Raw genomic sequence first — 14,251 nt, forward strand, 5'->3', positions numbered from 1 at the left:
GTTGCAACTACATATAGATTTGTTTTCTTTTGTGCAATAGGTTTTCACTACATTTTACTGCTCTTTGGTGGTTTATAATCCAAACTATGTTTTTATGGATGTGCTATGTAAGTTATGGGGGAAACCTAATTTATCATATTTAAGGTTTTAAAAGGAAACAAGTGAGATGAAGAATTTAAAGAAAATAAAACTGATGGCCCATGACCGTTAGATCAACATATTAGATTGTTACTTCAACATTATATTAAAACAAATGACAGTCTCCTCCATACAACTGCTCTGTTTAACATGCATTTCCAATTCTGCTGGCTTCAAAGCTGAAATGATGTTCAAAAGTGACCACTTACTTTAAAGATTTCTGTAATCAGTGTGTAATCTAACCGCTTGTACTTTTACGTTTAGGTTTCCAGTTGCCATTTTAACTTAAAGGGCTTATCCACTTTTTTTGTGGTAAAACCGACAGGCTGCATCCACATTTGTGCAGCATTGAAGCACAAGTGCAGGCAGTAGAAGACACTACATGGGCACCTATGCAGAAGTGGACGGAGTCAGGGGACAAGAGGGCAACAAAAAGGTCACATGGTAAAATCACATGACCAGCACCATCCCTATTAGTAAGGCCGAGAGACTGCCGCATCCACTGTTTTCACAGGGGAGCAGGGGTGCTATGGTAAGCACAGACGTTCTATGGCATAGCCTGTATTAAAACAGTCATTTATGGCAGGTTACAAATTCTACTAAAAAGTTTGATAATGTAACCAGAGTCTGATCAGTATGACTGTGCATCGATTTCCATCGAGCTGTACAATGACGTCAACAGACAAACTTTCTCCCACCCCTTCCTTTACCACTTATTCCATTGGCCCCTAGCAGAGTATGTCTAGAAGCACTGCAAAACTGTACCCTTCAAATAATAGGCTATTCTCGGAACTGTAGTATAGCAGGGCAGTGTGTCAGTCAGCTGGGATGTTTCATTATAGCACCTTCTGGACCTGGACAAAGATGGCTGCACCAGCTTCTCTGATTACCTGATGCACACTGTGTACTAGGCTGGCTACACATGCTCGGATTTGCACTGCAGAATCCGGAGTGGGCGTTCGCCTCCGGATTCTGCAGCAAATACCTTCCATGAAAAAAAAAAAAAAAAAAAAAAAAGAAGATCGCAGTATGCTCTATTTTAGTGAAGTCAACTGAAGGTGCCTGACCTGGCGACTAGAGATGAGCGAGTATACTCGCTAAGGCACATTACTCGATCAAGTAGTGCCTTAGCCAAGTATCTCCCCGCTCGTCTCTAAAGATTGGGGGGCCGGCGGGGGGGGGGGGAGCGACGGGGGAGAGCGGGGAGGAGTGGAGCGGTTGATCTCCCTCTCTCCCGCCCGCTCCCCCCCCCCCCCCCCCCGCAACTCACCTGTCACCCGCGCCGGCCCCCGAATCTTTAGAGACGAGCGGGGAGATACTCAGCTAGGGCACTACTCGCTCGAGTAATGTGCCTTAGTGAGTATACTCGCTCATCTCTACTGGCGACCCTTCTGCAATTAACATTGCGGACAGGTCGCGGATTCCGTGACATTACCAAGCGGCAGTGCAGGAAAATCTGTACTACACATGTCGAACAGCGAGCCGTCCCGATCATCCACAGTACAGAAGAAAGACGCGGACTGACAGGTACGACGGGTCTCCGGCCGGGCACAGGGCCGGTTCCACTGCAGAATCCCACATTTGGAATCCGACCGGGTCGTGTGCAGCCAGCCTAAGTATTTATCATGAGTCTAAGACACTGCACCTGATTTGATTAGCCAGAGCTGCCCACAGGAAAAAGTGAAAGCGGGGTACCTTCAAATTAAGAACAAATCAAGTATTGTCACTTCATAGAGGTCCCTGAAATAAACTATGATGGTTCATGGCACGATAGAAACCCTACCATAAAGTGGCCAACTACTGTCTCAGCAATCCTGACATGTCTGTGTAGTAAACACTTACATTTCCCGTGAAATTACATTCCTCCCAATGACACGCCTTTGGAACATATCTGGTCCAAGTACATGCTATACTCGAATAGACTTACATCTGATCCTTGCTGATGGCAACAATCACACAGTCTGAAGGTCTCTCCTTGTGGTATTCATCTTGTATCTGCTGATAAAACTTCAAATAAAGCTTCTCCCTGCGGTCATCGGAGTTGTACTGAGTACCTGCGTTTACAAGAAAGTGGACATTAACACAATTTATGCTACTACAACTGAACCTATAAAAGCTCCTTATAACAAGAACATTAAGGCCGGGCTGCACACGGCCGTGACGGGCTCCGCCGTGAAATTCTGCGGTGGAGCCCGTCACGGTGCCCCCCAGGAAACCCCATACTTACCTGCGGCTCCGGCGTCCTCGCTCCCGCATGACGCTTCCCGCCCACCGCCGCCGCGTCACGTGACATGCCGGCCACGTCACATGACACACCACTGCGTCACATGACGCGGCCGGCCGTGTCATATGACGCGGCGGCGGTAGGCGGGGAAGCGTTTTCATGCTATCTTCCGCTGTGCTACAGCGGAAGATAGCGTGACAGACGGCTTCCATTGACTGCAATGGAAGCCGTCGGCGCGTACACCCGCGGCAAATAGTGCATGCCGCGGGTGAGGACGGGAGATTTCACGGTGCGAAATTCCGCGGTGGAATTCCGCACCGTGTGCCCTGAGCTATTAGGTTCAATAGAACCCTATAGCTGCGGGCAATGTAGCGGATTTTCGCCGCGAATTACGCGGCGGAAATCCGTCCGTGTGAGGGAGGCCTTATAGGGAAATATTTAGTAGGTGTAAAGCGTACCCATCGCTAAAGGTGAATTTTTTGGAGTTCAGATGTTCATCTGCCCTAAGGGTGCATTCACACACAGCCAATTTTCTGCAGATTTTCCACATTTGGAAAAATCCGCAGAAAGTGCAGAATTTGACACGCAGTTAGATGCAGATCTGGAGCAAACTTCATATCTTTAATTGAAGAGGTGTAATCTGTTTAAGATTTTTTAAGATGTGGAAAATCTACAGCAAATTACCTGTGTGTGAATGCACCCTAATGATCCAAATAAGAAATGTCCCCCAACTTACTGTTCTGTGAGTACTGGTATCTCTCACAGTATTCCTCTGTTCCAGAAGTAAAGTTATGCTTCTTCCCAAACAGTTCCTCAAAGCTGTTGAAACACAATGTATTACTATACAACACAAGATTAAGAAGTATTACTAATAACACTTTATATGTAGCACCATATTATTAAGTTGGGAGACCCCCTATACATACTCGATAATCAACAGGTTCAGGTGACTTTGCCTATGTGTATGACCAACATATACTGCTAAAAGAGACACGTTGGTTCCCAGACAAACCAATGTGACTGCACCGCTTCTCTGATCACCCAATGAACGTTGCACATGGGTAATTCAAGACAGTACACGCTGCTCTGATTGGCCAGTGACTGCTCTCACATGAGCAGTGCTGGCCAATTAAAGCAGCATGTAATGTCTTATACTACCATGCAGCAAAACACCACTTAGGCCTAATTCCCACGGGCGGTATTTAAAGTGTTAACAGTTCCGACGAGCTGCACAGCTCATCGGAACTGCAGCCGCCGGGTGTCAGCTATAAGAACAGCCTGCACCCGACGTTGTATGGAGCGGGATCCACCCGCGATCCCGCTCCATACAAACATTTGTTCGGACTTGCGAACAGGTTCCTGGAACGGAACCTGTTCACAAGTAGGGGAGCATCTGTACTCAGTAAAATGAATCAGAGAAGCCAGAATGAATAAAAGTGCAGCAATAGTGTAAATAACAGTGAAACAAATGTATGGGTTAAATACCCAATTAAATTGACCTAATTCAACAGCAGCAAAACACTGGTAGAGAATACATCCAGGGAAGAGAAACAATAAGTCAAAAATCCATACTAAATCGCATAATATCAGTAGAGAAGGGAGAGCGAGTCCTGACTACCAATGCACTACAATTCCTTCCTGACACCAGATGCTGCGATCGGCTATCACCCTGGATCCAATCTGTCCTGCTGCTTATTCCTGTACACATGTATGTATGTATGTATGTATGTATGTATGTATGTATGTATGCTTCTCTTTAATGTTATCTCTTTGGTAAATCTACCTATTATTCATCATTCAAATTCTCTAAGGATGTCCTTGATGGACCCGAGTCTTTTTCAGCCTACATCACTAAGGTATTCCTTGCTCATAAACTAGTTTTAAGGGGTATTCCAGGACGTTCACTATTAATAACCTATCCTAAGGACTGGTCATAAATTGTTGATTGGCAGGGATCCACTGCTTTGGATCCCTGCTGATCAGATGAGTGTTCGGTTCGCTGTGAGTGCAGAGGGCCTGCCGTCGTCATCAATGGTCAAGGAATAAGTCTAACAGACAGCTTCACTCCCATTGAAATCAATGAGACTGCTATGAGCAGCTGGAAGAGTCATCGGAGGCAGCACTCCCATTGATTTCAACAGGAGTGAAGCCAGCTATTACACTTCCGACCCTGACCACCTCTGACGACGTTCGGCCCAGTATTAGTGCAGCGGGTCGGCTAATCAGCTGATCATCAGGGATCCCATGCGGCAGACCCCCGCCAATCAACTACTGATGGCCTATCCTGAGGATAGCTCACGAATAGTTAAGTGTCCCTAATTGAAAGCAAACATTGCCTAGGTGAAACCTACTATAATGAATGATTAAAGAAAGGGGCGAGATTTTGCTATTGGATGACTGGAGGGGTCCCACTGTGGCTGCTTGTAAAATGCATGCTCGTGACATCAAATCCTCTTCGATGACGTTACGTGGCCCTTCAGCTCGTGGCTGTTGCATGCTTGCGCAGGCTTCTAGTATAGGCTCATGCTGAATTTACACGTGAATTCATAAATTTAAGAAGAGCAAACAGCAAGCAACTGGTGAGAATTCGCACGATCGCCACACATGCTGAGAATCGTTCCTTTATGCTCTTTTTTGAGATTCCTTACTGGATGGTTCGTCTGCCTGGGGAGGGTTTACCCTTCACTCCATACTCTCCTCTGCAATTTGGCAATTTTCTGTTTCTACAGCTCAGTTTTCCACCAAGCAGCAATAAATTTTATACCAGCATAAAAGATGCAGACAATGACAAACAAGAGCGTTCTCGCTCGTTGTTTCCACGCTGGACGCGTTCACACCGCAAAATTACTGTTCACGTTTGCTGGATGTAACGATATGATGATCAGGCTAGTACACCTGATATAGCCATTCTCAGCTCTTATTTACTCCCAGCATGGTAACTGCATAACCCTCTTACCTGTTCTGCTCTTCCAAATCCCTGCTGTACTGTTCGGAGAAGGAGGCTTTCTGGCTTGGCTTGTACGGATTTATGCTAAAAACAAAAAATATACAATATTTCAGTTAAACTCTCTCTGTAAACAACCGCATTGCTGAATACTCCAATAAACACCCCATACATTCCTACTGACATAACTTTTAGGGCACATTCACACGGGCAGATTTTCTGTCTGTATTACGTCTATATGTTTTACGGACAGGATATGGATAGTATACAACTCCATTGATCTGCATTGGTGTATTCAGATAAGGTTTTTTTTCGTGGACTGATCATTTGCATAAATAAAAAAAAATAAAAAAAAGAAGAAAATTGCATGGTATGCAAGTTTTCTCTCTAAAGTTTCCTCTTGCTAACGCACATTGCTCAGCTATCTCCATAGACCATGAATGGAACGGCAGTCAAGCATTCGCACCACTAGTCCAGTCACTAAAAGGACTTGGGAATGCGCCATTCTCATGACCCCGGCGATCCTACAGTTATCACCTATCCTGGTCATAAATGATTTGGGTGGGATAACTCCCTTTACGTATCTTGTCCGTTGGCAGTTTAATAGACGTCCCAAATCCTGCAGCTGTTGCTACTTTCCCACACTTAAGAGTTAACTGGCCGCAAGCTCCAACCTCATGAATGTCTTCCAAGCACAGAGGATGTAAACTTACTCTAGAAGGCGAGGGATCCAGCTCGGCTTCCTGTGGAAACAAAAGCGCAATTAATGAGTTGGCCGACATGGATGGTTATTTAACAATGAATGAATTGTAAAGCCTGAGCAAACAAGAGCGGCACATACAGTTTACCTTCTGACAAGCCAATCCTCATATATGAACAGTTCACTACACAGGAGATTTAGGAGATGTCAGAAGAAGTCAGTCACATTAGTGCATATCAACCACAAAGGCAGATGGTGACACGCTGCAGCGAGAAACCTCAAGGAGATGCTGCCGCTCGGCACGGCTCCTCTCCTACCGGCATCTCCCCTGTGCATCCATCAGATGCCCCACGCCGGCTCGGTGAAGGCCTCTTGTCATGTGCTTACAATATTGGGAAGAACACAACTAGACTGTCAAAAGTAGATTCCCAAGATAAACGGAACTCTGAAGTTCTTATAGAATACCGCAAACTCAAAAGACGCAAGAGTCTTCTTGGTGGATCCTGCTAATTCCAACAACCCATCTACCGGGGCTGCCGCTGATCCCCCGACATCTGCTGTCAGGAGGAGAACATTCAGTAGGCTGATAGTCATCCTGAAGGGTCTTATCAACTGCACACTGAATTACCACGCACATTCGGCTTGGCCAGATGTTGAATTCCACCACATTGTTGCTGATTTATCTGAGTTTGCATAAAGAAGTGGGGGGGGGGGGGGGGGGGAGGACGACACAAAAACTGATTTACCTCTCGTTTTCTCTGTCTGCTCCCCGTGTCCCCTCCAAACCTCCAAGTCATCACCAGCAGTCATATGTTCTACTACCGGCATCACCACTCAGCGATAGGAACCATGATGCCAGAGGTATGGCACATGACCAGTCTAGCCACTGACTGGTTGCAGCGATCACCGAGGAGACATGTCCACACAGACTGGTTGGGAGGCGCTAGAGTTGTACTGTTAGATTGCCAGTGAAAACGCAATGAGAGTACGGACTCTTAACACAAATGGCAACTGATTCTTTTTTTTCCGCAAAGGCAGATAAGGTGGTCATACACGATAGCCAAACCGGCCGATTTCAGTGGGACCATCTAATGTGTGTGGGGGTCTTAAATGTCACTGATGGCAGATGCTCAGGGGAAAGAAGGATTGGGTACTTAGATTACAACATGCCTGACCCTTCGTACTCAAGTTAGGTAAGCGGTTGCCAGAGGTATATGGCAGGAACGGAATACGTTCCTCATTGAGAACACATACAAGAGGATGTAAGCCGAGCGGGCATCTGTGTAGGGTGTGTGTGTGTGTGGGGGGGGGGGGTCCAGCAGATCGCTAACATTTAAGACCACCTTTATATGTCCATTTCAGCTGCACAAGTTACTTGTAGAAGACTGTAAAAATATCCACAGTAAATAGAAAGGGATTTAGTAGGGATTATGTGAGATGCAAGAAACAATGGGGATGCAAAAGGCCAGAGGAAATAGGTTTGGACAGCTGACTCTTAGTAGATGGTTGCTGTTCACCAGCTGTTCCAGTCATCCATCAAGCGTATATGATTTACTACAAAAAACGTATTGATTGATTTACCCAATTGTTAATAATTAGAGATGAGCGAGCACCCAAATGCTCGGGTCCTCGTTATTTGAGTTGAGCTTTTCGTAAAATTCGGGAGCTCTATACGAGTAACGAACCCCATTGACTTCAATGGGAGACTCGAGCATTTTTGTATGTGACCCGCCGGTTGTCGAACTTTTTTTTCCCCCAGTGTTTGTCTTGCCTGCCTGCCTGCCTGCCTGCCTGCCTGTCTGCCTGTCTGCCTGTCTGCCTGTCTGCCTGTCTGCCACACACACATTTTTGACAATGTTTGAATATCTTATGTTTCTAAATAGGTTTTTTGGGTATACGGAAAAAGAACATACCATGCTATTCTGTCCCACAAAAGTATACTTAATGAATCCTTTTTTTCTTATATTACAGTCAACAGTACGGCAGCACAGTGGGCTCCTCGGTTAGCACTGGGGTCCTGGGTTCAAATCCGACTAAGGACAAGATCTGCAAGGAGTTTGTATATTCTCCCCAGCAGAACAGATCATATCGTGCACTTCAAAGTTTTGGATTTTTTTTACAGTGTGTGGATGAGGTGTGAAACATGCTATTTAATCACACTGCAGTAGTTTGCTGCAGTTTATTGTTGCATGTTCTGAAAAATAAAAAGGCCAAAGTCCAATTAATGTGTACGTACGGCCTCTAGAAGAGAGGCTCCTAGGTCATTGTACAGCAAAAGAAATGATTAAACAATCAGCTAAAAACAAAGAAATCAGAAGGCGTACGGAAGTGTCCGATGTAATGTAAGATGCGGTTTGGCAGGCGCCGGAGAATAACGTTTACTCAAGAGCAATTATTATACGTGTAATGCTGGAAGTAAACATTGCTCGTGTCAGTCACAAAACCGCATCGCACTTGACAAATTGGTTTGGTTGGAGGGTACGTTGCCATGGCAGTACAAGAGAGTAAAGCCGTAGGCATTCCGGTTGCTATAGCAATATCTCTAGGGAGCTTCTATTCAGGAGGAATTCCCCCTAGAGAAGCGCAATTTGGTTTTTCCCAAGATGCATTATGGATAAACCACAGCGGAGTGTAAAAGTAATAGAAGAGCCCTCGCTGACAGAGGAAGAAGGGCCCATTGTTGAAAATGGATAGATATACGATGGGTGGATCGGGTACTTGTAGTACGTCTTTTGGGGCGAGATAAGGAAAAGAGAACAGAAAGAAAAAAGCATTGGTGGAATATACATTCCTGGCAAGAGTTACGTTAAGACTCTTACACAGGCCAATAAAATGGTATAGAAGAAATAAATGTATATACCCACCTACAGCAGCAGGCTCCTCACTGCTCAGAACCCAGGAAAAGCCAGCGGGCAGTTGCGTGCCGTTCACGCTGCAAGTGACGACTCAAACAATCACTGGCTTCAGCAGCCATGGAAGAATCACCACTGAAGCCTATGATTGGCTAAACAGTTCCGTCCGTGTACAGTTAATGCATATGACTGCTCACCGGCTTATCCGATTGCAGAGCCCTCTGTCAGTGTGTAAAGCGCTGGAAGCAGATAGCGCTGTCTATTGCAGTGGTCTGTTTTGGGAGTACACGCACAGCTCCCATTGAATTTAGTGGGAACTGTGTCTGTAATACCAAAGCGGGCGGCTCCAGTGCTGACGGCGCTAGAAGTAGATAGTACTAACAGCTGGTCTGGCGATTTCAACATTTTTATAATGATCTGGAGGAAAGAATTGAGGGGAAACTGATCAAATTTGCCAACGACACAAAGTTAGGAGGACTAGCCAATACTAAAGAGAGGATTCAAAAAGATCTAGACAAGCTTGACAAGCAGTGGGCAGCGACTAACAGAATGGTATTTAAAAGGGGGAAATGCAAAGTCCTACATCTGGGCAAGAAAAATGAAAAAAAGGACATAGAGAATGGGAGGAATTAGGTTAAGCAGCAGCACATGTGAAAAAGACTTGGGTGTACAAATAGATCACAGGCTGAACTTGAGTCAACAGTGTGATGTAGCATCTAAAAAGGCAAACACAATTCTGGTATGTATGAAGAGAAGCATAGAGTCTAGATCACATGAGGCAATTATCCCCCTCTACTCTTCCTTAGGCAGACCTCATCTGGAATACTGTGTCCAGTTCTGGGCACCACAATTTAACAAAGACATAGACAAACTGGAGCAAGTTCAGAGATGCGCTACCAGGAATGTTGAGCGGTCTGCAAATCATGTCCTATTAAGAATGGTTAAAGGATCTGGAAATGTTTAGTTTGCAAAAAAGTAGGCTGAGAGGAGACTTAATGGCTGTCTACAAATAACAGAGTATGGGATGAAATTGAAAGGGGGGAGACACAGTGAGGGTGATCAATGAGTGGAACAGGTTGCCACAGGAGGTGGTGAGTTCTCCTTCAATGGAAGTCTTCAAACAGAGACTGGGCAGACATCTGTCTGGGGTTATTTAGTGATCCTGCACTGAGCAGGGGGTTGGACCAGATGACCCTGGAGGTCCCTTCCAACTCTACCATTCTAGGATTCTTCCTGGGTCCAAGCGGCAGGGACTGGGCCTCCAACATCAAACGGGGAGCCACTGGAGCAGACGAGTACAAATATTCTCTCTTTATTTGATACCATTTTAATGAAATATAAGCCCTCTCCCGAAAATAAGCGAGAGCTGCACTACATGAAAAAAATAGATAAATACTCACCATGCAGGCAGCGTTCCCGTTCCTCTCACTGCTCTCCAGGTGCTCCGGCATGCTTCTGTGTCGGCTCCAGTGCCAAAACACCATTCTCTTTCCGATGTCTGTTAAATACCCCACCTCCAGGAAGAGAATGCTGTGATTGGCTCAGGACTGCAGCCTGAGCCCAATCACAGCCGGCGCTTGATGAGCCTATCACAGCCATTCAATGAATGACATCATTGAATGGCTGGATTGGCTCATCAAGCACAGGCTGTGATTGGTTGAGCCACTGCGCTCCTGAGCTAATCACAGCATTCTCTTCCTGGAGGCGGGTAATTCAACCTATTTTACCAGAAAGACAATGGCGTTTCCACACTGAAGCCAATAATCTTGTAGATATGATACCTTTTAATGGTTAACAAAAATACATGATGTTACAGCAAGCTTTTGGATCCTCTATTGATCCTTCCTCAGGCTAAAATGGAACTTACTTGATAGGGCAAATATATAGTATACAAATGCAGAGAGGACACCCCTCTTGATTGAAATACAAATGTTCACACATAGAAATTTGAGACCGTTTTGCGCTCAAAACTTAAAACAGACAAAAAGAGCTGAGACACCAGTTAATCAGTCCATTGAGCTCAGGAATGTGACAGTTTTATGAGGTGTCTTATCTCTCCTTCAACCTGCACATGGAAGGAGATGCAGCATCACCTATTGGATGGCAACATTACTACAAGTCAAGTTCCGAATTTAAAAAAAAAAAAAAAAAAGGGGATTGGAAAGAGGTCATCCCTCTTGACCTCCCTCAGACCTTTCATATTTTCTACTTATGCAAGAATCCCAGGCTGAGGTTCATTCCAGTCTTAAGAGTATCAAACATAGCGATAAATTTGTACTCCAAAATTCTTCTGTGACGCTGTGACTTGAAATTGCCATTCAGTATGATAACTCATCTGCTCTATGCTGTGTCCCTGTCCATTACTTATTTATATTTTTAAAACTTCATAAAAATTCTGAACTTGACATGTAATAATGTTGCCATCGAATTGATGGTGCTGCATCTCCTCCCATGTGCAGGTTGAAGGAGAGATAAGACGCATCATAAAACTGTCACATTCCTGAGCTCAATGGACTAATTAAGTATTTGCGTCTTAGCTGAATTTGTCTGTCGTTTTGAGTGCAAAACAGTCTCAAATTTCTGTGTGTGAACATTTGTATTTCTATCAAGAGGGGTGTCGTCTCTGCATCTGTATATTATATATGTTCCCCATCCAAATCAGTTCCGTTTTAGCCTAAGGAAGGATCAACAGAGGATCCGAAAGCTCGCTGTAACATCATGTATTTTTGTTAGCCATTAAAAGGCATCATATCTACAAGATTACTTGGTTTCTCTCACTGAGAACAATCACACTTTGCTCTACTGGCTAACACCGTACCTAACTTTTTTTTTTCACACTGAAGCCAACACTGAAGCCTGCTGGAGTGCCTGAGAGCAGCGAGAGGGACCGGGATGCCGCCTGCGAGGTCAAGTGGGCCTCTGAGCGTTCTTTTTTTGCGTGCGTGAAAAACACAGCACAGATGCAACGTGGACATATAAAACACACACACATACAAAACACTGAAAGCGGGCAGTTTTTCACAGATGCAAAACTACGCCAGTGCGAATGAGCCCTTAGACTATGAGCTCCACATACGATAGGGACAGACCCAAGTGAAGTACAGCGCTGCAAAATATGTATGCGCTATTGAAGTGAGTAAAATAAATGAAACCTATCTACAGTTGTCAAGTAGTTGAATGCAATCCATGGCTTCCCATATACTCGGCTGAGGCTTACTACTACATTCTTCAGTAGGATTACTGACAGAAATCCATTAATACATCTGGGTCATTCAATGTCAACAAGCCTAATGTGGGAGAGGGTCCCTGCTCAAATCACCTTCAATTTTGCTGAAGGTTTTACAGAATGTTCCTCCACCACCTGTGTGGAGTTCTGCACAGTTTCAGCTTGGTTGAGACACTAGAGCCATTTGCATAGACGTCACTCTTCCTTTGCAGGTCGTTTTGAAAAAATATCCAAGTTTGTGTTGCCACTGTTTGTGATCTAAGCAAGCTAACTCACTGAAACTTGATGCAGTTGGTCAACTTCTTGTGTAGAATTCAATAATTTTGCAGGCAGGGCTCCCTAAGCATGGATTTGGTGGCTAATAAGGCCTAAAGTGGTTGTGGTGACAAAATTGTCCACAAGTTTAGGAATCTATAACTTATTAACAAATAGCTTAAGGCCGCCTGCACACGGGCGGAGATCCCGCGGCGGGATTATCCGTGGGATTTCCGTCATTGAAAGCCTGCATAGGAGTGCATTACAATACGTACTCCTATGCAGACGGCCGAGCGAAATGTCGCGCGGCAAACAAACCGCGGCATGTCCTATTTCTGTGCAGGGCTCGCAGAGCTTCGCACAGAAACGTCACTCACCCAGCCGCTGGCTCCGGTATGCGTATGCGCCGGCTGCCTGTCAGCTGGCACATGAAAGAGCCGGGGCCGCCGGGCGCGGGCGAATACGCGCTCCTGCCTGCAGGCGCTGGGGTCGGGTCCCGCGGCGAGAATTCTCACCGCCGGATCCGACCCGCCTGTCTGCAGGCGGCCTAAATAAGATGGAATTGGGTTGGGTCAGTAAGTAGTACAAGTGCCGACCAAAGAACTGTTAAGCTGGCCTTTTGCTTGCATACTAAGGCCTCCATCACGGGCGATTTTGTACAGCGTTAAGTGCTGCCTTTTCAACGCTGTACTAAACGCTGAACAACGCTCCAATTCCTATCAAAGGGGCTGTTCATACAAGCGTCTAAGTGCAGTGTCTTCAGTGCTGCACTTTGACAGCGATGCATGTTCTATCGTTTAGCCGTGCGTCGCCCATTGAAATGAATGGGCAGCAGTTTTAGCGCTGCAGAAAACATGGCACAATTTGGTACCGCGTTTTTGGCAGCCCTACACACAAGTGCTAGCTACCTTACCTAAAAAAGAAAAAAAAAAGTCAATACTCACCTAGCAGGCGCCGTCTGGGTTCCTGCCGCTGCTCTCAAGAGCTCGTGCAGGCTGCCGGTCACTTGTCATCGCCAAAGGATTATCTTTTGCTAGTGACGGGGTTTAAAGACCCTGACATCAGCCAGAGATTGCTCTGATAGGTTCCTCGAGCACTGGCTGAGCCAATCAAGAGTCAGCGCTCGATGAACCAATCACAGTCAATCAATGAATGGCTGTGATTGGTCTACCAGCGCTGGCTGTGATTGGCTGAGCCCACTGACACTCAGCGGGCTCAGCCAATCAGAGCAATCTCTTACTGAAGGCGGGGTCTTCAAACCTCGTCACTAGCAAAAGATCCTCTGTTAGCGATGTCAAGTGCCAAAAGCTCTGGAGCGCAGACAGGGACCCAGACAGCGCCAGCTAGGAGAGTATTGATTTTTTTTTTATTTAGCATCTTTTCTCACTCAGTTTGAAAACGCAGCCAAGACGTTATCGAAGATGTGTTTTATTCCTCACTGAAAAAAAATTCTGCATATTTTATCATTTTTAAACACCTGTAACTCAAAAAGAACACTTACAATTTTATTTTGCTTTGTGCCATTAGAAAGAGCAGGTTTTAGTCTATCGGTCCTCGTAGTTTCATGTTGGTGTCTTTCCACTTAAGGGGAAAACATTCTGTTAAAATAGTGTGATGACGTTCGCACAAGATTTGGGACTATTAGGCAACTCGACATGGAATGAGCCATCTACCCATGAGATCACTTTCACATGTCTCTAACATTTACCCCCCTGCATGTGCATTATATTATGCTTCTACTAGTTGTACTAGAAGATATGGTATATGGGAACCACTAAAAACAAGAAAAAAGGGGGTGCCAAACAGGTTTCCCTTATATTCTATGGCAGTCTACTAATCAAATCCATAACTGACTTAAAGGGGTATCCCGGCCGCTGGGGCTAACGGGTCGGATCCAAGGGGAAGGGGGGCA

The 14,251-nt window shown here is 45.4% G+C and overlaps 1 protein-coding gene across 2 annotated transcripts in view; it reads right to left on the reverse strand.

The window, feature by feature from the left end:
* LOC136582722 (nuclear receptor coactivator 5-like) overlaps positions 1–14,251 on the reverse strand; it is a 35,079-nt gene that overhangs the window by 14,077 nt on the left and 6,751 nt on the right. For both annotated transcript variants that reach the window (XM_066583933.1, XM_066583934.1), the window contains exons 3-6: positions 6,020–6,049; positions 5,319–5,393; positions 3,099–3,181; positions 2,066–2,192 (exon numbers count right to left, since the gene is read on the reverse strand). In XM_066583933.1, the coding sequence (XP_066440030.1) occupies positions 2,066–2,192; positions 3,099–3,181; positions 5,319–5,393; positions 6,020–6,049 (315 nt within the window). The remainder of the gene's footprint in view (positions 1–2,065; positions 2,193–3,098; positions 3,182–5,318; positions 5,394–6,019; positions 6,050–14,251) is intronic.

The sequence above is a fragment of the Eleutherodactylus coqui genome, chromosome 11 (genome assembly GCF_035609145.1).
Source record: "Eleutherodactylus coqui strain aEleCoq1 chromosome 11, aEleCoq1.hap1, whole genome shotgun sequence".
Taxonomy (NCBI): domain Eukaryota; kingdom Metazoa; phylum Chordata; class Amphibia; order Anura; family Eleutherodactylidae; genus Eleutherodactylus; species Eleutherodactylus coqui.